We start from the raw sequence: 26,035 nt of genomic DNA on the forward strand, positions 1-26,035 counted from the left end.
CTGGACCTCCATTCAACGGACCACTACAAAGTCATTGAAAAATGAGAGAAATCAGCCCTAACCGGTTTGGCTCAGTGGATAGAGCGTTGGCCTGCGGACTGAAGGGTCCCGGGTTCAATTCCGGTCAAGGGCATGTACCTTGGTTGCGGGCACATCCCCAGCGGGGAGTGTGCAGGAGGCAGCTGATCGATGTTTCTCTCTCTCATCGATGTTTCTAGCTCTCTATCCCTCTCCCTCTCTGTAAAATATCAATAAAATATATTAAAAAAAAAAAAAGAAAGAAAAAAAAAAAGAAAAATGAGAGAAATCTGCGTCGGTCTGCAGACTGAGGGGTCCCGGGTTCGATTCCGGTCAAGGGCATGTACCCTGGTTGCGGGCACATCCCCAGTGGGAGGTGTGCAGGAGGCAGCTGATCAGTGTTTCTAGCTCTCTGTCCCTCTCCCTTCCTCTCTGTAAAATATCAATAAATATATTTAAAAAAAAAGAAGAAAAATGAGAGAAATCTTTACACTGGTATTTTGCCTCCATGTAAACATGCCTCCATGTAAGCATTGCAAACAGCAGCAATGCTTAATCCTTTTGGTCTCAGGACCTCCGTAGCCACTTAAAATTTTTATTTTTATTTTATTTTTATTTTTATATATTTTTTATTGATTTCAGAGAGGAAGGGAAAGGGAGAGAGAGAGAGAAATATCAATGAGGAGAGAGAATCATTGATCGGCTGCCTCTTGCACACCCCCTACTGGGGATCAGGCTACAACCTGGGCATGTGCCCCTGACTGGAATTGAACCCGGGATCCTTCTGTCCCCAGGCAATGCTCTATCCACTGAGCCAAACCAGCTAGGGCTAGTTTTTAATTTGTTTATTCAATTTAGAGACCAGGGAAGGGGAAGAGAGAGAGAGAAAAAAAAAGAAAAACATTGATTTGTTGTTCCATTTATTTATGCATTCATTGGTTGATTCTTGTATGTACCCCAATGGGGGAATCAAACCCCGCAACCTTGGGGTATCAGGATGACACTCTAACCAACTGAGCTACTCAGCCAGGCCCATCTATATATATAAAAGTCTAAGCAACCGTTCAACCATTCAACGTTTGACTGGTAACTATGATGTGCACTGACCACCAGGGGGCAGACGCTCAACGCACAGGCGTGGAAACATGGAACAGACAGATGAATCACAGAGGGAAGGGGGGAGGGAGGAGGGCTGGAAGAGATTAACCAGAGATCTTACATGCATACTAGAGGCCTGGTGCACAGATTCGTGCACCAGTGGGGTCCCTCAGCATGGCCTGCGCCCTCTCGCAATCCAGGGCCTCTCAGGGGATGTTGGAGGCCTCGTGCATGGATTCGGCCCGATCCCTGCAGGCCGGGGGCCAAGGGACCCCACCGGTGCATGAATCTGTGCACCGGGCCTCTAGTTGGCTTATAATTTTGAAAATTTACTCAACGTTTGGCCTCATAGAAGAAAGCTGGGTTCTCATACCTGCTTCTGCATGTAATCTGCTGTGCTTCCCCTGTCTGGATGCCACCCAAAGGCGCTGAGGCCAAGAGTGAAAAGGCAAACAGTATCATAGTATTATTATAACAACGGTTTGGAGCGCATGGACCCCTTAAACACACCTGAGGGATGCCCAGGGTCCCTGGGCCACCCTTGGGGAACCACCGATGAGGTGTGGTATTGTTCTGAAAGTGAACTGAGTGCAAAACATTGTGTCAAAATGATGATGAAAGAAACAAGGAGGCAGAAACCGGTGTGGCTCAGTGGATAGAGCGTCGGCCTGCGGGCACATCTCCAGTAGGAGGTGTGCAGGAGGCAGCTGATCGATGTTTCTAACTCTCTATCCCTCTCCCTTCCTCTCTGTAAAATATCAATAAAATATATTAAAAAAAAAAAAAAGAAACAAGGAGGCCTCAGTAAACGTGGAGGTATACAGCTTAGCGGGTAAGCACGGCAGGCTCAGGAGACTCCCAGGGTTCACATCCTTAACTTGAACATTTACCGGCTGTGTGACCAGGAGGAAGTTAATTGACCTCTCTGGGCTGCAGGGTCTCGTTGATAAGATGGGGACCACAATAAAAGCACCGACCTCCTCGGGTTATTGAATGTAAAGTGCTTAGGACTTGAATGCAAAGTGAAAGGCACAAAGGAAGCACTGGATAAATTAGGCAACTAATTTATGCAAAGCATTGTTATTAAGCGGCCCTCCAGAACAGTAAGGCAGTTACATAATTGCTACTAAGTGATCTCCATAATACACTGCCACGTGGAGTTGAAAGCTACAGAACCGTATGCATATGATGATAAAGCCGAGTCAAATAAACACAGGCTACATACCCACCGGTGTGTGAATGCAGATACAGGCATACACGCATAGAATGTGCAAATATAATTTCATATTCTTGAAATTATACATTAAAAGAATATCAAAATATAAAAAGCAAAACAAAAAAAAAAAAGAAAATCCAGCATGACTTTCTTTTGTTTTGCTTTGTTTTTGTTCACCTTCATCTGAGAATATTTTTCCATTGCTTTTTAGAGAGAGTGGGAGGGGGAGAGACACAGAGAGAGAAACATGGATGTGAAGAGACACATCAATTGGCCATCTCCCACACATGCCCCAACCAGGGCCGGGGATCAAACTTTCAATTGAGGTATGTGCCCTTGACCGGGAATCGAACCCGGGACCCTTCAGTCCACAGGCCGTCGATCTATCCACTAAGCCAAGCTGGCCAGGGCTAGCATGATTTTTAAAAATGTATTTTATTGCCCTAACCGGTGTGGCTCAGTGGATAGAGCGTCGGCCTGTGGACTGAAGGGTCCCGGGTTCGATTCCGGTCAAGGGCATGTACCTTGGTTGCGGGCACATCCCCAGTAGGAGGTGTGCAGGAGGTAGCTGATCGATGTTTCTTTCTCATCGATGTTTCTAACTCTCTATCCCTCTCCCTTCCTCTCTGTAAAATATCAATAAAATATATTAAAAATATGTATATTTTATTGATTTTAGAGAGAGGAAGAGGGAGGGAGAGAGAGAGAGAAACATTGATGTGAGAGAGAAACATTGATTGGCTCCCTCCTGCATGCACAGTCACTGAGGATCAAACCCACAACCGGGGCATGTGCCCTAACGGGGAATCGAACCAGTAACCTTTCGGTGCATGGAGCGATGCTCAATCAACTGAGCCACACTGGCCAGGGCTAGCTTTGATTTGTTTGTTTTGTTAATCCTCACCCGAGGCTATTTTTTTCCATTGATTTTTAGGGAGAGTGGAAGAGAGAGGGAAAGACTGAGAGAAACATCAGTGTGAGAGAAACACATCAATTGGTTGCCTCCTGCACGTGCCCTGACCAGGGCCTGGGCCAGGGAGGAGCCTGCAACCGAGGTACGTACCTACGTGCCCTTGACCGGAATCGAACCCGGTACCCTTTGGTCTGCAGGCTGGCGCTCTATCCACTGAGCCAAACCTGCTAGGGTTAGCTTGATATTTTAAAGGAGATAAACGTTAGGACTTTGGGTTGTTACCTTCTGGACAAGATCAGCACCTTTCCAGCACTGGAACCACAGCCTCCCCTCCTGCCGGCAGGACAGACAGCACCAGTTGATCAGGCCGCAGGAAGCCCTAATTGATAGGAACATCCTTCCCCACTGAGCAGAAGTTCCAGCTCCTTATCAGCACTGTGCTCCGGGCAGCCAGGGGGCATTGCATTCATTTTGGCAAAGCAGCGGAAACATATTTGCCATCGCAAACCTTGAGCATGACCGCCCCGAATTCCTGAAACCACTGAAAATGACTCAGCATAGTTCCCCCCAGGGAGCCGGGTCCTGCTGAACCTTCATTCTTTCCTGCTAATCTACACCCCACCTCCTCCAGCTCTCCCTGTTCCAGAAGGTCCTGCTAGCTAGCCCAACCCCCTCCTTTGTGACCGAGAAAGAAACCGAAGCCCCAGAGATTAAAATGACTTGCTCCGGGTCATAGAAGGAGTTTGCATCCAATTCCTAAAATGTAGTAAAATGTAGCCGCTCAGAGAGGTGACCCTGGGGTTAGACAGACCTGGGTATGAATTCTCCTTTGCATCCTACCAGCGGGACCTCTCTGAGTCTCAGTTTCTCCATCTGCAAAATGGGCTCCGAGGAACGCCGTCCCAGGAGAATCCAATCAGGTAATCAAGGAAGAGAGCTCAGCACGGGTTTGACAGGTTACTGGTTCGATTCCCGGTTAGGGTGTCTGACACCCCATGTGCTTGATAAAATGTGGGTGTGGCTGACGTTCTGAGGGTCCCCGGACGTGAAATGGAGAGAAAGCAAAGTGGCTCAGTCCAAGGGGTGTTGTCCAATACACCAAAAGGTCCCAGGTTCCATTTCCGGTCAGGGCACCTGACCAGGTTGCGAATTTGAGGCAACCCATGGTTCACTCTCACGTCAGTGTTTCTCTCTGTCTCTCTCTCTCTCCCTTCCTCTTTCTCTAAAAGCAATAAAAACATGATCTCAGGTGATGATTTAAAAACAACAACTGCCCTAGCTGATTGGCTCAGTGGATTGAGTGGCAGCCTGTGGACTAAAGGGTCCCGGGTTTGATTCCGGTCAAGGACACATGCCCGGGTTGTGGGCTCCGTCCCCACTGGGAGGCATGCAGGAGGCAGCCAGGCATTGAGTCTCTCTCATCACTGATGTTTCTCTCTCTCTCTCCCTCTCTGAAATCAATAAAAATATATTAAAAAACAACAAGAGATAAACCAAAGAAGTTATATACTTATATGCATAGCCCATGGACACCAGCAATAGGGTGGTGAGGACCTGGGGGGGCTGGGAGGTGGGGGGATAGGCATGGGGGAGTTGGTGGGGACTGGGGCAGGGGGGAAAGGGGAAGAAAATGGGAGATATCTGTAATACCATCAACAATAAAAAGTATTTTTAAAAGAAAAACTTGAAAAACAATAAAACTAAAAAAAATTTTAGCCAAAACCGGTTTGGCTCAGTGGATAGAGCATCGGCCTGCGGACTGGACTGAAGGGTTCCGGGTTCGATTTCGATTCCGGTCAAGGGTATGTACCTTGGTTGCGGGCACATCCCCAGTAGGAGGTGTGCAGGAGGCAGCTGATCGATGTTTCTAACTCTCTATCCCTCTCCCTTCTTCTCTGTAAAAGATCAATAAAATATATTTTAAAAATTTTTTAATTTAATTTTTAAAAATAATAGCAATAAAAAACCAAGGTACAGAACTGATGGGCTAGCACTGTGTTTGTTATGTTTCCTTTTAGACACATCTCAAGAACAAATTTTTCGAACATTCAGGCTGTTTTTAGACCCTAAATGTAGACGGTGAGATCACAGGTCTGAGCCCAGTGTGTGTCTGTGTGTGCGTGTGCGAGTGTGTGATAATTCCCACACCTGGGCTGCTGGGAGCCTGGCATGAGCTCCTGAGAGGAATGTGTGTAGCTCACACATAGTAGGTGTGCAATTAATGGTAACACTTAGGTCTGTGGGCAGACCAGTCCCAAGAGCTCATTTTTATTGATCCTGACCCGTGTCGTCTGCTGTCCTGCATGTTTTATAAAGTCCTGCTGTTCATAATGATGCCGATTAAGCTGTTTGACAAACGGGAATCTAACCTCATTCCCTGACCCTAGGGGTAGAGACCCCACCCCAGCCCTCCCCCCACCGCAGGCAGGCAGAGACGTGTTTGAAATAAAGTTTATTGAAGTTTCTGTTTGGTATTTACATATGATACACGGTAAATAACAGAGCCAGGCCCCCCACCCACCCCTCCCCCATCCCCACAGCCCCCCTCCCCCCCCAGCCTCGTTAAAAATCGCTGCGTAAAGACAAGTTAACTGCTTCGGTCCCCCCTCCCCCCTCCCCCCTAAGATGCAAACTAAAAGCCCCCGTCCCTCCCCCCACCCCGGGGGCCTTTCTGCTTCCGTGTACAACACTGTGCTACCTCGCCCCTCCTCCCCTAATAAGGGGGGGTGGACGAATTTCTGGGACACCCCCCAAATCTGTCCAAGGGGGAGGACGGACCCTTGAAAGAGGCCAGAGTTTGGGGTCTGAGGTGGAACGGGGAACTTCAATGATGGGGTGGGGGGGGGGAGGCGGGGAGGTGCCAAAAAAATGGAAGACTTCGAGGTTTGGGGGGTGTCGACCCCCGCTACTGTCTCTCCCTCCCCCGACGGGGCCTCGAGGGGGCAGAGGCGGGCGCAGGTGTGGAAACGGCGTGGGATCCCCTCACCCTAGGTCTCCATCCTGTGTGGTGTGCAGGGCTGGGGGCACCCAGGGGTTTGGGACGAGCGGGTGGAAAGGAAGAAGGAGACAGAGTTAGAGGAGGAAGGGGGGGAAGGAAGATAAGCGAAGGGCAGCAGAGAAAGCAAGAACACTAGTTAGACGGCGGGCGCCCACGGAAAGGCAGGTGACCCCCAGGAGGCGGAGAAGAGCCCGGCGGTGAAAAAGGGGGCCTCCCCAGGAGCAGAGAAATGTGGGGGAGACAGGATGAACCCGCCCCACGGCCTTCAGACCCGCCCCCCCTCACCCCGCGTGTGGGCGGAGCAAAGAGGCCCCTCCCTGCCCTCAAGGACCCCCAAGATCCGGGGGGTGAGACGGGGCCAGGAAAGAGAGAATGGGGAGCAGAAGGGAGAAGAGGATGGTTGGCATTCCTGGCGGCTGCCGGACCCCGCTCTCCAGCCCAGCGCCCCTTTGTGAAGGCGGCAGGTGGGGGCGCAGGGGAGGTGGGCACCTGCGTGGTGGAACCCAGAAGGATGGACTAGGCTGGGAAGGCGGGGCCAACGAAGGGGCGTGGTTTCAGAGAAAGGGGGCGGGCACTAGAGGGGGAGTGGGCCATTCTGAAGTGAAGGACCCAATGGCGTGGAACGGCCGGGAAAGGAGGCGGGGTTATGGGGATGGGCGTGGTCATGGGGGAGAAGGCGGGGCCACAGCCAGAGCTGCATCCTCCCGGGGGCAGCGGAGTTCCAGGAGCCCCGGGAGCTGCGCCGCAGGGAGGCCTCCGGGGAGGAGGAGGGGGCTCCGCGGGGCGAGGCTCAGCAGGGCGAGGTGGAGATGTGCAGGTGGTCCGGGTACTTGATGGCGGGAGGGTAGTTCTGCGTCATCTGGATGGACACGTCGCTGGAGATGTCGGAGGGGCTGCGGCCGCGGCGCCACGACTCGGGCTGCAGGAACTGGCCCGAGTAGTCGGAGCAGTCGCTGAGGCGCGGGCGGTAGAAGGCGGGGTGCGGGCGGTACATCTCCTCCTCCGCGTAGCGCTTGGTGAACAAGTACACGGACATCACGCCAGCCCCCTGCGGCGAGGCGGGGTCAGTCCCAGGGGCCGGCCCAGGCTCAAGACCCCCAGGACCCAAGACTCCAGGCCTCCAGCCCCTCCTCCCCCAGGACCCCGGGAGTCTGGGTCCCCACCCCTCTCCTCACCCAGGATCCAGGAGCCCAGGTCCCCAGTCCCTCTCCTCCCACAGGACCCAAGAGTCCAGGCCCCCAGTCCCTCTCCCCCCACAGGACCCAAGATTCCAGGCCTCCAGCCCCTCCTCCCTCAGACCCAGGAGTCCAGGCCCCCCAGCCCCTCCTCCCTCAGACCCCGGAGTCCAGGCCCCCAGCCCCTCCTCCCTCAGACCCAGGAGTCCAGGCCCCCAGCCCCTCCTCCCTCAGACCCAGGAATCCAGGCCTCCAGCCCTCCTCCTCCCCCAGGAACTGGGAGTCAAGTCCCAGCCCCCTCCCAGGGTTAGTTAGGTCCTCAGCCACCATTCTTCATCCAGCCCACGCCCCCAGTCTCCCCTTCCTCCTGGACCCGGGAATCAGGCCCCCATGACCCCTCCCCATTCAAAACGCTCCTGAGGGCCCTAAGACATCACCTCTTTGAGTAGGAAGGAGGAAGCGGCGAAGGCAAAAGACCACCCGTAGCGGTAGTGGAAGTACTGCTCGGAGCTGCTGGGCCTGTTCATGACCTCGTCATTGATGCTGGAGATGTACAGGACCAAGCCCACTACCAAGGAGAGGCCTGGGGAGCAGAGGGGTGCCTTTGGTCCACCAGCAGTGGACCCCTTCCCCCAGCCGAGGGCCCTCCCCCTCCCACGGCGGCTCTCTCCCTCGCCTCCCTACTCTGGCCTGGTCTAATGTCTACCTTTTTAATGCCCCTTGTGTGCTGGGCCTTGGCTGGGTGCAGGGATGCGGGAGATGAATCCTCCTCCTTCTCCCTCACCCAAAACTTGTGTCCAGGAGCTCACAGTGTAATTGGGGAAGGCAAATATGGCCGTGGGTCAACAGGCAGGGTCAAGGTCAGGGTCAGGGTCAGGGGGGGACCAAGGACAGCTTCCTGGAGGAATGGTACTTGTTCAGGGCCTACAGCATAAGGCCCAGGGAAAAGTAAGAGTCTCCATGATACCGCTCTGGGCGGAGGGACCAGCAGGGCAAAGGCTGAGCATGAGCTGACCCATCCATGTGACTATAACCTTGGGCCACAGCCACCACAAAGGAGGCCAGAGAAGGGGGCAGAGACCTCGCATGCTAGGCTGGGGGGTCGGCCTTGATGGCCAGGGCACTCGGGAGCCATGGAAAGTCTGGAGCAGAAGGAAGACAGGGCCAGATTGGAGCGCTAGAAGGTCCTTTGGGGGCTGGTTGATTCTGGGAAGAGACTGGAGGGGAAACTACTGAAGTTTTATATTCTAGGGAGAAGAGGAGGAGGCCTGAGCTGAGGCTGTATGGATAATAGTAGCCACAATAACAATAATATATATATATATATACACGCCTAAGCGAACAATAATATATATATATATATACACGCCTAAGCGAACTTACGACCGAACGACCGGTTGACCAGTTGCTATGACATGCACTGACCACCAGGGGCAGATGCTCAATATAGGAGCTTCCCCCTGGTGGTTAGTGCGTTCTCACAGCCAACCTCTCATGGCCAGCCAATCTTCCCTGGTCCCTCACCCAGGCCGCGGCCAACCTCCCGTGGTCCCTCCCCCGGCCAGTTCCCCTCCCCAGCCAGCTGACCCACCTCCCACGGTCCCTCCCCCTTGCTGGCCAGCCTCCCCGGGTCCCTTCCCCCCATCCCACACCCAGGCCAGCAGGCCCTGATCGGCCCGGCCCCAATCAGGACTGGGTGAGATGGCCCCGATTGGCCCTGATCGCTGACCAGGCCTAGGGACCCTACCCATGCACAAATTTGTGCACCGGGCCTCTAGTAATAATAATAATAATAATAATAATAATAATAATAATAGCAACTGCTTCCACAGGTCTTGCTCTGTGCCAGGCACCGTTCATTCTCAGTGTCATATATACATCTACTCACTCCAACCTCACACCAGCCCTTTCAAGTGGGTACCATTTTTATGTCCATTTTCAGATGAGGAAATAGAGGGGCACCAGGAAGGTGGAGAAGAGGGAGGGGTCCGGGCTGAGAATCTCTAAGAGGCAAATATCACTTCCTAAAGATGAACTTCCTTGCTAACAGTCGCCATGCCGAGGGTAGCTTCGGGAGGCCACCCAGCCCCCTGCCCTAAATGAATCCATGTAATCCTTATCAGCATCCCCTCCTCCCCCACCCAGAATCCTACAAATAAACACTTGTGTGCCCGTCACCCCCAGAATAAACGGTATTTCCTGCCATTGCCTACAACAGGGGTCAGCGAGCTATGGCCAGTGGGCTAAGTCCAGTACCCCTCCTGTTTTTGCATGGCCTACTAGCTAAGAACGGTTTGCATGTAACTAAATGGTGTTTTTGGTTTTTTGTTTTACGTTTATCCTCACCCGAGGATATTTTTCCATGGATTTTTAGAGAGAGTGGAAGAGGAAGGGAAAGACAGAGAGAAAGATCTACGTGAGAGAGACACATGGATGGGTTGCCTCCTGCATGAACCGGGCTGAGAAGGAGCCTGCAACTGAGGTATGTGCCCTTGACCAGAATCGAACCCGGATGCTCTATCCTAGCAAAACTGGCTAGGTGGTATTGTTTTTTAATCAAAAGAAGAATGAGCCCTAGTCGGTGTGTCTCAGTGGATAGAGCGCCAGCCTGCAGACTGAAGGGTCCCGGGGTTTGATTCTGGTCAAGGGCATATGCCAGGGTTGTGGGCCCGATCCTCAGTAGGGGGCGTGCAGGAGGCAGCTGATCAATGCTTCTCTCTTACCATTGATGCTTCTATCTTTCTCTCTCCCTCTCCCTTCCTCTCTGAAATCAATAAATAAATAAATAAATAAATAAATATATATATATATATATATATATATATATATATATATATATATATTTTTTTTTTTTTTTTTTTTTTAAAGAAAAGACGAATGACATTTCGTGGCAGGTATAAAGTACATGAACTGCATTTGGCAGTTCCTCCAAGTGTTAAAAATAAAACTGCCATGTGACCCAGCGATTCCATGCCTATGTGTCTGCCCAAGAGAAGTGGAAGTGAATATTTGTAGCAGCATTATTCATAACAGCCAAAAAGAAGAAACAACCCAAATGTCCATCAGCGGCATGGGTAAAGAAAATGTAGTCTAGCCATAAAAAGGAATATTATTCAGCCAAAAAAAAAAAAAAAAAAGGAACCAAGTACTGATTAATGCTACCACATGGGTGAACCTAGAAAATATGCTACATAAAAGAAGCCAGATGCATTAAAAAACTGTGGTACATCTACACAATGGAATACTACACCACTATAAAAAAGAAAGAACTTTTACCATTTGCAACAGCATGGATGGATCTGGAGAGCATCATGCTAAGTGAAATAAGCCAGTCAGAGAAAGATAAATATCACATGATCTCACTCATATGTGGGATATGATGATCAACATAATCTGATGAATAAAAATAGATCCAGAGACAAATGGCAGGGGAGGTGCGGGGGGGGGGGGGGAGGGGTTAGAGAGCAACTGAAGGACTTGTACGCATGCCTATTAGCATAACCAATGGACACAGACACTGGGGTGGGGGGGGCTTGCCTGGGGTGGGAATGGTTGCGGGGGTGGGGGGGTGATTTGAGGAAAAAGGAGACATATGTAAAACTTAAGATAATAGCCCTAGCCAGTTTTGCTCAGTGGCTAGAGCACTGGCCTGCGAACTGAGAGGTCCCGGGTTCAATTCTGGCCAGGGACACATGCCTGGGTTGTGGGCTTGATCCCCAGTGGGGGGTGTGAAGGAGGCAGCCGGTCAATGATTCTTTCCCATCATTGATGTTTCTATCTCTCTCTCCCTCTTCCTTCCTCTCTGAAATCAATAAAGAAATATATTTAAAAATAAAACAAAACTTAAGATAATAAAAAATAAATAAAATAAAATAAAATAAAGAAGCCAGATGCAAAAGAACACATATGGCATGGTTGCATTTATATGAAACTAGAGGCCTAGTGCATGAAATTCGTGCACAGGTAGGGTCCCTAGGCCTGTCCCACGATCAGGGCCGGGGCCTTCCTTCATTCTGCACTGCCCCCTGGTGGTCAGTGTACGTCATAGTAAGTGCTCGAACTCCCAATCTCCCAGTGGAACTCCCCAGGGGACAATTTGCATATTAGGCTTTTATATATATAGACTAGTGGCCCAGTGCACAAAATTTGTGCACTCGGTGGGGGGGTGGGGGGGCGTCCCCCAGACTGGCCTGTGCCCTGTCACAGTGTGGGAGCCCCACGGTCCATCACCCCCAAAGAGATAGGCCCCGCCCACCCATCCGGGGCTCCTCGATGGATTGCCCCAAAAAGGTAGGCCGGAGCTGGGGGAGGCCTGCAGACCTCCGCACCTGCAGACCTCTGGCCGGGGCCATGGCAGAGAGGCCCCTCCGCCGTGGCCCCGCCCCCGCCCCCGCCGCTGCAAGTCCCTGCCCACCTGCGCCTGCTGCGCAAGCAGCCTGCTGATCGGTCGTTACTGTGACGGAGTCCCGACCAATTTGCATATTACCCTATTATTAGTATAGATGTCCAAAAGAGGCAAATCCATAGAGACAAAAAGTAGATTAGTGGTTGCCGGGTTATGGGCTGGAGGGGGACTTTGGCTGGCTGTTAAAGGGTGTGAAGTGTCTTTGCGGGGGGGGGGGGGGAAGTGAGGAAAATGTTGTGAAATTAGGTAATAGAGATGGTTGCACAGCCTTGTGAATTCTGTGAGAGAAAACAACCCCCACAGAATTATATGGATTCTAGGTTATGTGAATGATAACATCTCAAGTTTCAAAGTCTGTGCATTTCAAGTTTCGGGGTCCGTAAGTAAAACGTTATTGGAACCCAGCCAGTTTATTTACGTATTGCCTATGGCTGTAGTGGCAAAGTTACGTAGTTGCCACAGAGACTGTGTGGCCAGGAAAGCCGGAAATATTTATTGTCTGGCTCCTCTACAGAAAAACGTTCCTGACCCGGAACTTCGGTGACTACATGGTCTGGTGTCTGCAGGCTCATCCCTGGTCAGTCTCCCTCTACTTAGACCACAAGATTCCTCATGCTTCCTTGAACACATCAAGCTCACTTCTGCCTCAGAACCTTTGCACTTGCTGTTCTCTCCCCTGGAATGCTCTCCCCCCAATTTCTCTCTCTCTCCCCATCTCCCTCTGTCACTTCATTTAACTCTCTCCTTCCTTATCACTTTCTTATTTTTAAAAATATACTTTTATTGATTTCAGAGAGGAAGGGAGAGGGAAAGAGAGAGATGAAACATCAGTGATGAGAGAGAAACATCAATCAGCTGCCTCCTGCACACCACCTACTGGGGATCGAGCCCACAACCAAGGTACATGCCCTTGACCAGAACTGAACCCAGGACCCTTCAGTCCACAGGCCGATGCTCTATCCACTGAGCCAAACCGGTTAGGGCTTAAAATATATTATTATTGATTTCAGAGAGGAAGGGAGAGGGAGAGAGAGATGAAACATCAATGATGAGAGAGAATCACAGATCGGCTGCCTCCCGCACACCCCCCACCCCCACTGGGGATCGAGCCCGCAACCCGGCCATGTGCCCTTGACTGGAATCGAACCCGCAACCCTCCAGTCCACAGGCTGACGCTCTATCCACGGAGCCAAGCCAGCTAGGGCCTTATCACTTTTTTAGAAAGGTCTTTTATGATCTCCCAGTTTAAAAAAACAACAAACAAAATGCCCTCCCACTCAAAAGTAAGAGAAATGCAGGTGAACACCACGAGGGGCTACCACGTCTCATGTATCAGATCATCAAAAGTTAAAAAGCGTCACCACACATTCTTCTGGCAAGGCCGGGGGGACGGAGGCTCATCTATGTTGCTGGTGGGGATGCAAAAGGGCACAGCGCCCATGGAGGGGAGTGTGGTCACAACTAACAAAACCACAGAGGTATTTACCCTTGAACCCAGCAACTTCACTCCTAGGGATTTACCCTCAAGATATCTGTCCAGCGATAGGAAAGTTCACAGGCACAAGTCAATTCACCGCAGACCCGGTGCTCATGGTGGCAAAATACCAGAAACAACCCCACCCAGATGCCCTCGATTCATGAACTAATCTATAAGACATCACCCAACAGAGTCCTGAGCCACCGTGCAAGGAGAAGGAGGTGGAGCTCTATGAACCGATACAGATGGAATTCAGTGATAGAACCGATACAGATGGAATTCAGTGATAGAACCCATACAGAGAGAATTCAGTGATAGAACCGATACGATGGAATTCAGTGATAGAACCCATACAGAGGGAATTCAGTGATAGAACTGATACAGAGGGAATTCAGTGATAGAACCCATACAGAGGGAATTCAGTGATAGAACCGATACAGATGGAATTCAGTGATAGAACCGATACAGGGGGAATTCAGTGATAGAACCGATACAGAGGGAATTCAGTGATAGAACCGATACAGAGGGAATTCAGTGATAGAACCCATACAGAGGGAATTCAGTGATAGAACCGATACGATGGAATTCAGTGATAGAACCCATACAGAGGGAATTCAGTGATAGAACCGATACAGATGGAATTCAGTGATAGAACCGATACAGGGGGAATTCAGTGATAGAACCCATACAGATGGAATTCAGTGATAGAACCGATACAGATGGAATTCAGTGATAGAACCGATACAGAGGGAATTCAGTGATAGAACCCATACAGAGGGAATTCAGTGATAGAACCCATACAGAGGGAATTCAGTGATAGAACCCATACAGAGGGAATTCAGTGATAGAACCGATACAGAGGGAATTCAGTGATAGAACCGATACAGAGGGAATTCAGTGATAGAACCGATACAGAGGGAATTCAGTGATAGAACCGATACAGAGGGAATTCAGTGATAGAACCCATACAGAGGGAATTCAGTGATAGAACCGATACAGAGGGAATTCAGTGATAGAACCGATACAGATGGAATTCAGTGATAGAACCGATACAGAGGGAATTCAGTGATAGAACCGATACAGATGGAATTCAGTGATAGAACCGATATGATGGAATTCAGTGATAGAACCGATATGATGGAATTCAGTGATAGAACAGATACAGAGGGAATTCAGTGATAGAACCCATACAGAGGGAATTCAGTGATAGAACCGATACAGGGGGAATTCAGTGATAGAACAGATACAGAGGGAATTCAGTGATAGAACCCATACAGAGGGAATTCAGTGATAGAACCCATACAGAGGGAATTCAGTGATAGAACCGATATGATGGAATTCAGTGATAGAACAGATACAGAGGGAATTCAGTGATAGAACCGATACAGATGGAATTCAGTGATAGAACCCATACAGAGGGAATTCAGTGATAGAACCGATACAGATGGAATTCAGTGATAGAACCGATACAGGGGGAATTCAGTGATAGAACCCATACAGATGGAATTCAGTGATAGAACCGATACAGATGGAATTCAGTGATAGAACCGATACAGAGGGAATTCAGTGATAGAACCCATACAGAGGGAATTCAGTGATAGAACCGATACAGAGGGAATTCAGTGATAGAACCCATACAGAGGGAATTCAGTGATAGAACCCATACAGAGGGAATTCAGTGATAGAACCCATACAGAGGGAATTCAGTGATAGAACCGATACAGAGGGAATTCAGTGATAGAACCGATACAGATGGAATTCAGTGATAGAACCGATACAGAGGGAATTTAGTGATAGAACCGATACAGATGGAATTCAGTGATAGAACCGATATGATGGAATTCAGTGATAGAACCGATATGATGGAATTCAGTGATAGAACAGATACAGAGGGAATTCAGTGATAGAACCCATACAGAGGGAATTCAGTGATAGAACCGATACAGGGGGAATTCAGTGATAGAACAGATACAGAGGGAATTCAGTGATAGAACCCATACAGAGGGAATTCAGTGATAGAACCGATATGATGGAATTCAGTGATAGAACAGATACAGAGGGAATTCAGTGATAGAACCCATACAGAGGGAATTCAGTGATAGAACCGATATGATGGAATTCAGTGATAGAACAGATTTGAGGGAATTCAGTGATAGAACCGATACAGATGGAATTCAGTGATAGAACCCATACAGATGGAATTCAGTGATAGAACCGATACAGAGGGAATTCAGTGATAGAACCGATACAGATGGAATTCAGTGATAGAACCGATACAGAGGGAATTCAGTGATAGAACCGATACAGAGGGAATTCAGTGATAGAACCGATACAGATGGAATTCAGTGATAGAACCGATACAGAGGGAATTCAGTGATAGAACCGATACAGATGGAATTCAGTGATAGAACCGATACAGAGGGAATTCAGTGATAGAACCGATACAGATGGAATTCAGTGATAGAACCGATACAGAGGGAATTCAGTGATAGAACCGATACAGAGGGAATTCAGTGATAGAACCCATACAGAGGGAATTCAGTGATAGAACCGATACAGAGGGAATTCAGTGATAGAACCGATACGATGGAATTCAGTGATAGAACCCATAGAGGGAATTCAGTGATAGAACCGATACAGATGGAATTCAGTGATAGAACCGATACAGATGGAATTCAGTGATAGAACCGATACAGAGGGAATTCAGTGATAGAACCGATACAGAGGGAATTCAGTGATAGAACCGATACAGAGGGAATTCAGTGATAGAACCGATACAGAGGGAATTCAGTGATAGAACCCATACAGAGGGAATTCAGTGATAGAACCCATACAGAGGGAATTCAGTGATAGAACCGATATGATGGAATTCAGTGATAGAACCCATACAGAGGGAATTCAGTGATAGAATCGATAGGATGGAATTCAGTGATAGAACCGATACAGATGGAATTCAGTGATAGAACCGATACGATGGAATTCAGTGACAGTTCAGACTATATCACTAAGTAAAAAAAAAAAAGCGGGGGGGTTGGGGGCCTTGCTGGTTTGGCTCGGTGGATAGAGCATTGGCCTGTGGACTAAAGGGTCCCGGGTTCAATTCCAGTCAAGGACACATGCCCGGGTTTTGGGCTTGATCCCCAGTGTGGGGCATGCAGAAGACAGCTGATCAATGATTATCTCTCAGCATTGATATTTCTATCTCTCTCCTTCTCCCTTCCTCTCTGAAATCAATTAAAAAATATATTTAAAAAAAGGGGGGAGGGATGTATAAGAAACATACCAGATGCTACTTTTAAGCAAAAATGAAGGGTACAGCCCGGTCTGTGTGGCTGGCTCAGTGGCTGAGTGTCGACCTATGAACCAGAAGGTCATGGTTCGATTCCCACTCCGGATATATGCTGGGGTTGTGGGCTTGATCCCCAGTGGGGGGCGTGCAGGAGGCAGCTGATCAATGATTCTCTCATCATTGATGTTTCTATCTCTCTCTCCCTCTCATTTCCTCTCCAAAATCAATAAAATTATTATTTTTTTTTTTAAAAAAAGAAAGGTATGCCCCAACTTGTTTGGCTTAGTGGATTCAGCGTCAGCCTTTGGACTGAAGGGTCCTGGGTTCGATTCCAGTCAAGGGCACATGCTCGAGTTGTGGGCTCGATGCCCAGTAGGGGGCCTGCAGGAGGCAGCCAATCAATGATTCCCTCTCATCATTGATGTTTCTATCTCTCTCTCCCTCTTCCTTCCTCTCTGAAATCAATAAAAATATATATATATATATATATATATAAAAAGAAGGGTACACTAGAACACATGTATGCACATATTTTTGTGGAAAGAGACAAGGAAAAGGAAAACAAATACAGCTGCCGACCTGCAGGGGGCAGGTGAGAGCAGGAAGGAAGCCATAGGGAGGAAGTGACTCGCCCTTGAACTTGGAGCTTTGGAAGGATGCCAATATTTTACGTGTTCAAAAGACACATTCAGCAAGGATGGGGAAACCTAAAATCGAATATGAACACACATAACTAAGCAAAACCGCCTTCACGTCTGAGGAGGCCAACGACAGGAGTGGGAACGTAGTAATCCAATAACATGAATGGAGAGCTCTGATTCTAGATCTCAGTCCAGACAGGAAGGCCTGGAAAGAAAGAGTGAACCTCACATAACAGGGTTTCTTGTCGGGAGTGGGCTAGGGGTAGCAGTTCTGAAATTATTCTGTGCACATTGTAGGGTTGAGCCAGTGTGTACATATCTTGGGTGTTTGGGGAACTAGCGTTCTCTTCTTTCTCTGAAAGAAAGAAGATAGCCCTCACCGGTTTGGCTCAGTGGATAGAGCGTCGGCCTGCGGACTCAAGGGTCCCAGGTTCGATTCCGGTCAAGGGCATGTACCTTGGTTGCGGGCACATCCCCAGTAGGGGGTGTGCAGGAGGCAGCTGATCGATGTTTCTCTCTCATCGATGTTTCTAACTCTCTCTCCATCTCTCTTCCTCTCTGCAAAAAATCAATAAAATAAAAAATAAAAAAAGAAGATACACATCAGAAGCGGGTAAAGCAAGGGAGAACCCCTGGGGATCCAGGCGCTGTCTAAGCGCCTATTTTACAAACAGACACCCTTTCCCAGCTTTGTGTCCGGAAGGATTCCAGAAGCAGCGACACCTCAGCAGCAACGAGCGCATCTAACACCCCGAGTTTGGTCTCTAATATCACCCTCCACTCTGTAAGGAGCTAGGGCTCCCAGAAGAAGTCGCTAAGTTGAAGCCCATGAAAGTGACATCAAAGTGTACTCATGACACAGAGTAGAAAAGTACTACAAAAAAAAAAAAAAAAAGAAAGAATAAGAAAGAAAAAGAGGGGTACATGTCAAATAAGAACACAGGAACTAGTTTGAAGAAGGTTCCTGATACCCCACCTGGGGGCGATGTGAGCATTGAAATGAATAATAAAGGTAATGTGCCCTGGCTGTATGCGCGGTGGTGAGGGCATCCGTCCAAGCACCGAAGGGTCGAGGGTCCCATCCCTGGTCAAGCACGTATGTGGGTTGCAGGTTCGATCCCCAGCCCCAGGTGACGCACCTGTGGGAGGCAACCCATCGATGCATTGACGTTTCTCTCTCTCTCTTCCTCTCTCTCCCTCCCTCCCTTCTACTCTCTCTAAAGATCAATGGAAGTCCAGCCGGCATGGCTCATGGTTGAGCATCGACCTATGAACCAGGAGGTCCATGGTTCGATTCCCGGTCAGGGCACATGCCTGGGTTTTGGCTCGATCCCCAGAGTGGGGCGTGCAGGAGGCAGCCGATCCATGATTCTCTTTCATCATTGATGTTTCTATCTCTCTCCCTCTCCCTTCCTCTCTGAAATAAAATTAAAAAAAAAAAAATCAATGGAAAAAATATCCTTGAGTGAGGATTACAAACAACAACAAAAAAAGTAATTCTCGCCCTAGCCGGTTTGGCTCAGTGGATAGAGCTTCGGCCTGCGGACTGAAGGGTCCCGGGTTTGATTCCAGTCAAGGGCACATGCCTGGGTTGTGGGCTCGATCCCCAGTGTGGGGCGTGCAGGAGGCAGCCAATCCATGATTCTCTTTCAGCATTGATGTTTCTCTCTCTCTCTCTCCCTCTCTGAAATCAATAAAAATATATATATTTTTTAAAAAGTAATTCTTTGCAGAGTTAGAAAACACCATTTGCAACCTTCGGAGCAAATAGGAACTTCCTCGGTTGTAGGAGTGTCCCACACCCACGTCACCTAGGGGCGGAGGCGGGCATCACCAGTAATGCGCAGGCTGACCCCATGACCGCCGATCCTGCTGAAAATGTGTAACCTGAATCCGCTCCCGAGGAAACTGGGGCATCGTACAACACAACCGGCTGCACCCCTTCAAAGAGTCGGCAGGAAAGATCATTTTTTTAAAGGCACAGGAACTCGACAAACGATGAAAGGAGACGGACCAAAGAGCCTTTGTACGAAGACGGCGCTGAAAGCTAAGAAGCAAAGAAAGCGGTGCTGAAAGGCGTCCACAGCCACACGAACAAGCAGACCTGCACGTCACCCGCCTTCCGGCGGCCAGAGACACTGAGGCTCCGAAGGCCGCCTACATGTCCTCGGCAAAGCGCACCCAGGAGAAACGAGCCTGCCCACTGTGCCACCATCCAATTCCCCCCGACCACCGGGTCAGCCGTGGAGAAGAGAGGAGACAGCAATACACTGTGTTCACTGTGGATGTCAAAGCCCACAAGCACCAGGTCAGACAGGCTGCGAAGAAGCCCTGTGACATTGACGTGGCCAAGGTCAACGCCCTGATCAGGCCTGCTGGAGAGAAGAAGGCTTATGGTCGACTGGCTCCTGACCATGATGCTTTGGAGGTTGCCAATGAAATTGGGATCATGTAACCTGAGTCCAGCTGCCTAATTCTAAATATAAAAATGTTACAGCCGAAACCGGTTTGGCTCAGTGGATAGAGTGACGGCCTGCAGACTGAAGGGTCCCGGGTTCGATTCCGGTCAAGGGCATGTATCTTGGCTGCGGGCACATTCCCAGTGGGGGGTGGGGGTGGGCAGGGGGCAGCTGATGGATGTTTCTCTCTCATTGATGTTTCTAACTCTCTCTTGCTCTCCCTTCCTCTCTGTAAAAAATCAATAAAATATATATTTTTAAAAAATGTTACAGTGAAAAAAGAAAAAGAGAGAAAGAAAGGAGACGAAAGAGACACCAGCAGGAAATACACTGAGTGGCATTCAGAGATCATAATCATCTGGCCACTCAGTGTCTAGCCTATATAATAAAAGGCTAATATGCAAATTGTCCCCTTGACCAGGAGTTCGACCAGCAGGCAGGCCGGCAAATGGCCCATGTCCCATGTCCCCTCCCCCTAGCCAGGCTGGCCAGACCCACCCATGCATGAATTCATGCACTGGGGCCTCTAATATATATATATATATATATATATATATATATATATATATATATATATACATACACACACACACACACACACACACACACACATACTGAGTGACCAGATTATTATGCATTCAGAGATCATAATAATCTTGCCACTCAGTGTACAAAGTGTGCTCTTAGGTTGGATCCCAAGTCAGGAGGGAAAAAGATGGTAGCAGACAGCGCTGGGACGACTGGCGAGATTGCAACATGGAGCGTGTGTTGGCGATAGTATCGTGTAAAGGGTAGACTTCCTGACTTTGGTTATTGCACTGTGGCTCGAAGAGGAAGGGCATTTGTTCATAGGAGGGAGGTACTTGCTAAAGTGTTTAGGGGTGAAGTGTTTGCAGTTTATGTTCAATTGGTTTTACAGATGGACAGATACACAGATGATATAAATACACGATAAATAGATTTCAATAGATAAACACAACATAGATAAAATAGATGAGAGGCAATGAGAATACTTGAATAGATAGATATAAATAATAATTCGATATAGATGAATGGATAGATGGATGGAGATAGATAGATAAAGGCAAATGTGTCAATATGTTAAAAAGAGGTCTAGTAGGTGGAGGATATATATGAGTTCATTGTATTATTGTTGCAACTTTTCTGCAGGTTTACATTATTTCCAAAATGCAAAATTTTAAAATAAAATAGGTATGCCCAAGATTTAGAAATACAAATTGGTAGTGCCCTGGACGGTTTAAGCTCAGTGGATTGAGCATCGGCCTGCGGACTGAAGGGTCCCGGGTTCAATTCGGGTCAAGGGCACATGCCTGGGTTGTGGGCTTGACCCCCAGTAGGGGGCGTGCAGGAGGCAGCCAATCAATGATTCTCTCTCATCATTGATGTTTCTAGCTCTCTCTCCCTCTCCCTTCCTCTCTGAAATCAATAAAAATATATTTTTTTAAAAAAGGAAATACAGCCCTAACTAACTGGTTTGGCTTCTTGGATAGAGCATCGGCCTGCGGACTGAAGGGTCCCACGTTCGATTCCGGTCAAGGGCATGTACCTTAGTTGCGGGCACATCCCCAGAAGCTGATCGATGTTCCTCTCTCATCGATGCTTCTAACTCTCTATCCCTCTCCCTTCCTCTCTGTAAAAATCAATAAAATATATATTTAAAAAAAAAAAAAAGGAAATACAACTTGGTAGTAACAAAATAGCCCTGAGGATGTAAAGTACAGCTCAGGGAATATAGTCAATAATCTATAATAATAAAAGCATAATATGCTAATTAGACCAGACAGCCAGACGACCTTCCAGACGACCTTCCGGACAAAGCTGCAGCTTCGAGGGCTGAGCCCCTTGCACGTTATTTCGTGCATCGGGCCTCTAATATTGTAATAACTAGGGATGGTGCCAGGTGGGGACTAGACTTACCAAGGTGATGACTTCCTGAGTTAGAAAAATGTCTAATTGCAGGGTTGTACACCCGAAACTCACAGACTATTGCATATCAACTGTCGTTTTAAGACATAGGCATCCACAAACAGGATTTTTCCTCACGGTGAACAAAGTGCTACCTGCACATCATTTTATGCGTCGTGAAGAGAAACATGTCCCTTTTCAACGTCCCTTCTCTGGCGACCACCACCTCTACCGAGTGTGCAAACGCCGTAGCCCCAGAAGTGAAACAGAACGAACACGGTCCTCCGAATCTCCTTGCCAAACAGGTTTAACCCGAATCTCATCCATCTAAGCCGGTCTAGACATCACTCCCAGGTGACAGGGAACACCGGGGAAGAGGAAGGAACTGCACGATGCCACGAGGAACCCCTCCAACCCATCCCGGGTGAGAGCTATTCTACCCGAGAACAATGAATGACAGGGTGGAGCTGATCGCACGGAGGCAGCCGTCCGTCGTACCATCTCCAAGAGAGACAAGCAGACACTATTCCGTCTCCGGTGGGACGCAGCCAGAAGCAGGCAGCACCCACCTAGCTCTAGAGCATTTCACAGACGCTATTCAAAGGGAAGGAGGAGGTGGGTGCGCTGGAATTGACGGTATGTCGTTTGTGCCCGGGTCACCTCCTCCAGGCTGAATCTCGGGTCCCTTGCACACCTCAATTCCATCCTCGGCCCTAGTCCCACCCCCAGAACATGAGGAGGACAGACGCTGGGAGCGAGGCCCCGCAAAAAAACACAGAACTGCGGTGAGAAGCTGAGCCGCCAAACCCAGCCCCGCCTGGAGCACCTCGTCAAACCATGTGAGAGTAAGTGATTGTTGTCTTTAAGACCGATAAATCAATAATAAAAAATAAGGTATGTTTGCCTCCCCCCCCCCAATAAATAAATAAATCAGCCCTGGCTCGTGTGGCTCAGTGATTAGAGCGTTGGCCCGTGGACTGAAGGGCTGCAGGTTCAATTCTGGTCAAGGGCATGTACCTCGGTTGTAAGCTAGATTCCCATTACCTCCCCCCCTCTTCCCCACCCAGCAAGAGGCAACCAACCTATGTGTCCCACAACTCTCTCTCTCTCTTTCTCTCCCCACCCCCTCTCCCTCCCTTCTCTCTCTCTTTTTTTTAAAATATATTTTATTGATTTTTTACAGAGAGGAAGGGAGAGGGATAGAGAGTCAGAAACATCGACGAGAGAGAAACATCCATCAGCCGCCTCCTGCGCACCCCCCACTGGGGATGTGCCTGCAACCAAGGTACATGCCCTTGACCGGAATCGAACCTGGGACCCTTCAATCCGCAGGCCGACACTCTATCCACTGAGCCAAACCAGTTTCAGCCCTCCCTTCTCTCTTAAAAAAAAAAAAAAAAAAAAAAATGCAGCCCTAACCGGTTTGGCTCAGTGGATAGAGCGTTGGCCTGTGGACTGAAAGGTCCCAGGTGCGATTCCGGTCAAGGGCATGTACCTTGGTTGCGGGCACATCCCCAGTGGGAGGTGTGCAGGAGGCAGCTGATCGATGTTTCTCTCTCATCGATGTTTCTAACTCTCTATCCCTCTCCCTTCCTCTCTGTAAAAAATTTAATAAAATATATTCTTAAAAAATGCAATGGAAAAATATCCTCAGGTAAGGATTAACAACAACCACAAAAATCAAACCTGGCCCTAACCGGTTAGGCTCCATGAACAGAGCATCGGTCTGTGGACTGAAGGGTCCCAGGTTCGATTCTGGTCAAGGGCATTAAAAAAAAATAAAATAAAATCAAACCTGGACCTGATCAACAGCAGTGTTACAGAAAAACACAGGGATTGATGGCCATGCTAAACCATGACCCAGGGACACAATTGGAAGAATGTGGAGCGAGGGAGTTCTATAAGACAGATGCCCAGATTTCTTCAACAAATAAACAGTGAGGAAACAACAGGAGAGGGGCTGGTATGGGCTAAACGGGGCTTTGGAGCCCTGGCCAGTTTGGCTCAGTGGTCAGAGCATCGGCCCACAGACTGAAGGGTCTCGGGTTCAATTCCTGGTCAAGGGCACGTACCTCGGTTGGGGGTTTGCTCCCCGGCCCCAGTCAGGGCGCGTGCGGGAGGCAACCCATCCATGTGTCTCTTTCACGTGGATGTTTTTTTTCTTCCCCCTCTCTACCCACCACCCCCGCCCTCCTCCCTCCCTTCCACTCCGTCTGAAAATCAATGGGAAAAATATCCTCGGGGTGAGGATTTTCAAAATAAATAAATAAAAGAGGCTCCGGAGGTCTATCCACGGAACACACAAGTGGAACACGGATCCTCATTTACACCAAAGTAACTAAAAAAAAAAGGTGTTTATGAGACAGGCGGGGACGTGGAACGCTTACTAGATATTAAATGATATTAAGCTACTATTCTTAATTGTTTGGGCGCGACTATGGCGCTGGGACGGCTACGTTAAATAACAAAATGCGCGTTCCCCGGGGAGACGCTGGAATGTTGGTGGGTACGGTGACTTAAGGCTTTAAAATACCGTGGTGAAGTGTAGAAGGGAGAGAAGGGAGGTACGGCAGTGTGGCTTAAAAAAAGACTCACCATATGTTGATCATTGTTGCAGCTCAGTGAAGGAGAGTTGTGGCATTTCTCTATACTATTCTTTCTATGTTTTTATAATGAAGTACATTTCTAAAAGTCAACGTTGTAAATAAAATAGTAGGAGAACTCGGCTAGACTAAAAGAGACATTGACCAAATACTATGTGTGAACCTGGATTGAATTCTGGTTGTGGGAGAAAGCTATAAAAGGATTTTTTTTTTCTTTTTAAAGAACTCTCTCTTTTTAAAAATTGATTTTAGAGAAAGAGGAAGGGGGGGGGGAGAGAGAGAGAAACATCGATGTGAGAGGGAAACTTCAGTCAGTTGCCTCCCGTACACGCCCCGATGGGAGATCGAACCAGAAACCTAGGTATGTGCCCTGACCAGAATCGAACCCGCAACTTTTTGGCATATGGGACAGCACTCCAACTAACTCAGCCACCGGCCAGGGCGAAAAGGCAGTCTTAAAACCACTGGGACATTTTGAAAATGGAATCCATTCTCTTATGGAATGACTGTAAAGTTTCTGGGGGTGGTCACGGTGTTCTAGTTATAGAGAAGTATGCCTTTACTCTTAGAGATACAAGCTAAAATGTCTCGAGATAAACCATCCTGATGCCTGCAACTTACTTTCAAATGGCAAATTAAAAAAAAAAAAAAATGTGTGTGTGTAGCAGAAGGTGGCGGGAGAGGGAGGATGGGAGAGAGAGAAAGAGAGAGAGAGAGAGAGAGAGAGAGAGAGAGAGAGAATGGGAAATGTTAACAAAATGCAGGATCCAGGTGGGAAATGGTATACCAGCATTCATTGTACTTTCTATAGATTTTTTTTTTAAGTTTTCACTAAAAAATCAGAGTGACTGAGGTGAGATAAAATCATGACCTACTTCCTTTTTATTTTTTTGTGGCACTTATCACCCCCTGACATTCCATTCTCCACCTACTTGTAAGTTTTCGTCACACATCTCCCCAACCTCAAAGGGGATGCTTGAAACTAGCCTACCTTGTTCACACTGCATTCCTAACGCCTAGTACACGACCCAGCACATAATAAAATACTAGTCAAGTGGATGAGGGTACATGCTTTGCAACTGGAACTGCCAGCAAAAGCTCCTAGTTGCTTCCCCCTTAAAAAAAAAACAACAAAAACCCCAATATATTTTTATTGATTTCAGAAAGGAAGGGAGAGGGAGAGAGAGAAATAGAAACATCCATGATCAGAGAGCATCATTGATCGGCTGCCTCCTGCACGCCCCACACTGGGGATCAAGCCCACAACCCGGGCATGTCCCCGACCGGGAATCGAACCATGACCTCCTGGTTCATAGGTCGACGCTCAACCACTGAGCCATGACGGCCAGGCTGCTTCCCCTTTTTAATCCACTCTAACTCCCACCATCTCTCAGCCTCCTCTAAGAATTAATCCTTTCTGAACTTTCACAGCACGCTGAACCTCTGGTACCCCATAATTTTGACGTTTATAAAGAGGGGGCCCATGATGTGTCACGTGGTGGAAGGCATCTGAGGTGAGTCTTGACAGATGAGCGGGTTTCCAGGAAAGGGGAGCTTACACACCACACTCAGTCGGGTACCCTAGTCAGATGCAGGGGAGGGAGGGTCATCTTGATTCCTCTAGCAAGGATGCTCAGGCCCTAGCCGGAGTTGTACAGTGGCTAGAGCATCAGTCCACACACCCAAGGGTCGAGGGCTCAATTCCCGGTCAAGGGCATGTACCTGGATTGCAGGTTGATCCCCGCCCAGGTCAGGGAGCATGCAGGAGGCAACCAATGGATGTATCTCTCTCACATCTCTCTCTCTTTCTTTCTTTT

General features: G+C 48.7%; 1 protein-coding gene across 2 annotated transcripts in view; it reads right to left on the reverse strand.

Annotated features, from left to right (window-relative positions):
- Nucleotides 1-5,687: 5,687 nt before the first annotated feature.
- CACNG7 (calcium voltage-gated channel auxiliary subunit gamma 7) overlaps nt 5,688-26,035 on the reverse strand; it is a 33,198-nt gene continuing 12,850 nt past the window's right edge. Inside the window, exons 5-6 of one of the 2 annotated variants that reach the window (XM_080644890.1) lie at nt 7,856-8,001; nt 5,688-7,291 (exon numbers count right to left, since the gene is read on the reverse strand). In XM_080644890.1, the coding sequence (XP_080501016.1) occupies nt 7,034-7,291; nt 7,856-8,001 (404 nt within the window). In that variant the 3' untranslated portion in view covers nt 5,688-7,033. The remainder of the gene's footprint in view (nt 7,292-7,855; nt 8,002-26,035) is intronic. The other variant, XM_080644891.1, reaches the window with a different exon arrangement.

Source organism: Plecotus auritus (genome assembly GCF_963455305.1).
Source record: "Plecotus auritus genome assembly, chromosome: 10".
Lineage (NCBI taxonomy): Eukaryota > Metazoa > Chordata > Mammalia > Chiroptera > Vespertilionidae > Plecotus > Plecotus auritus.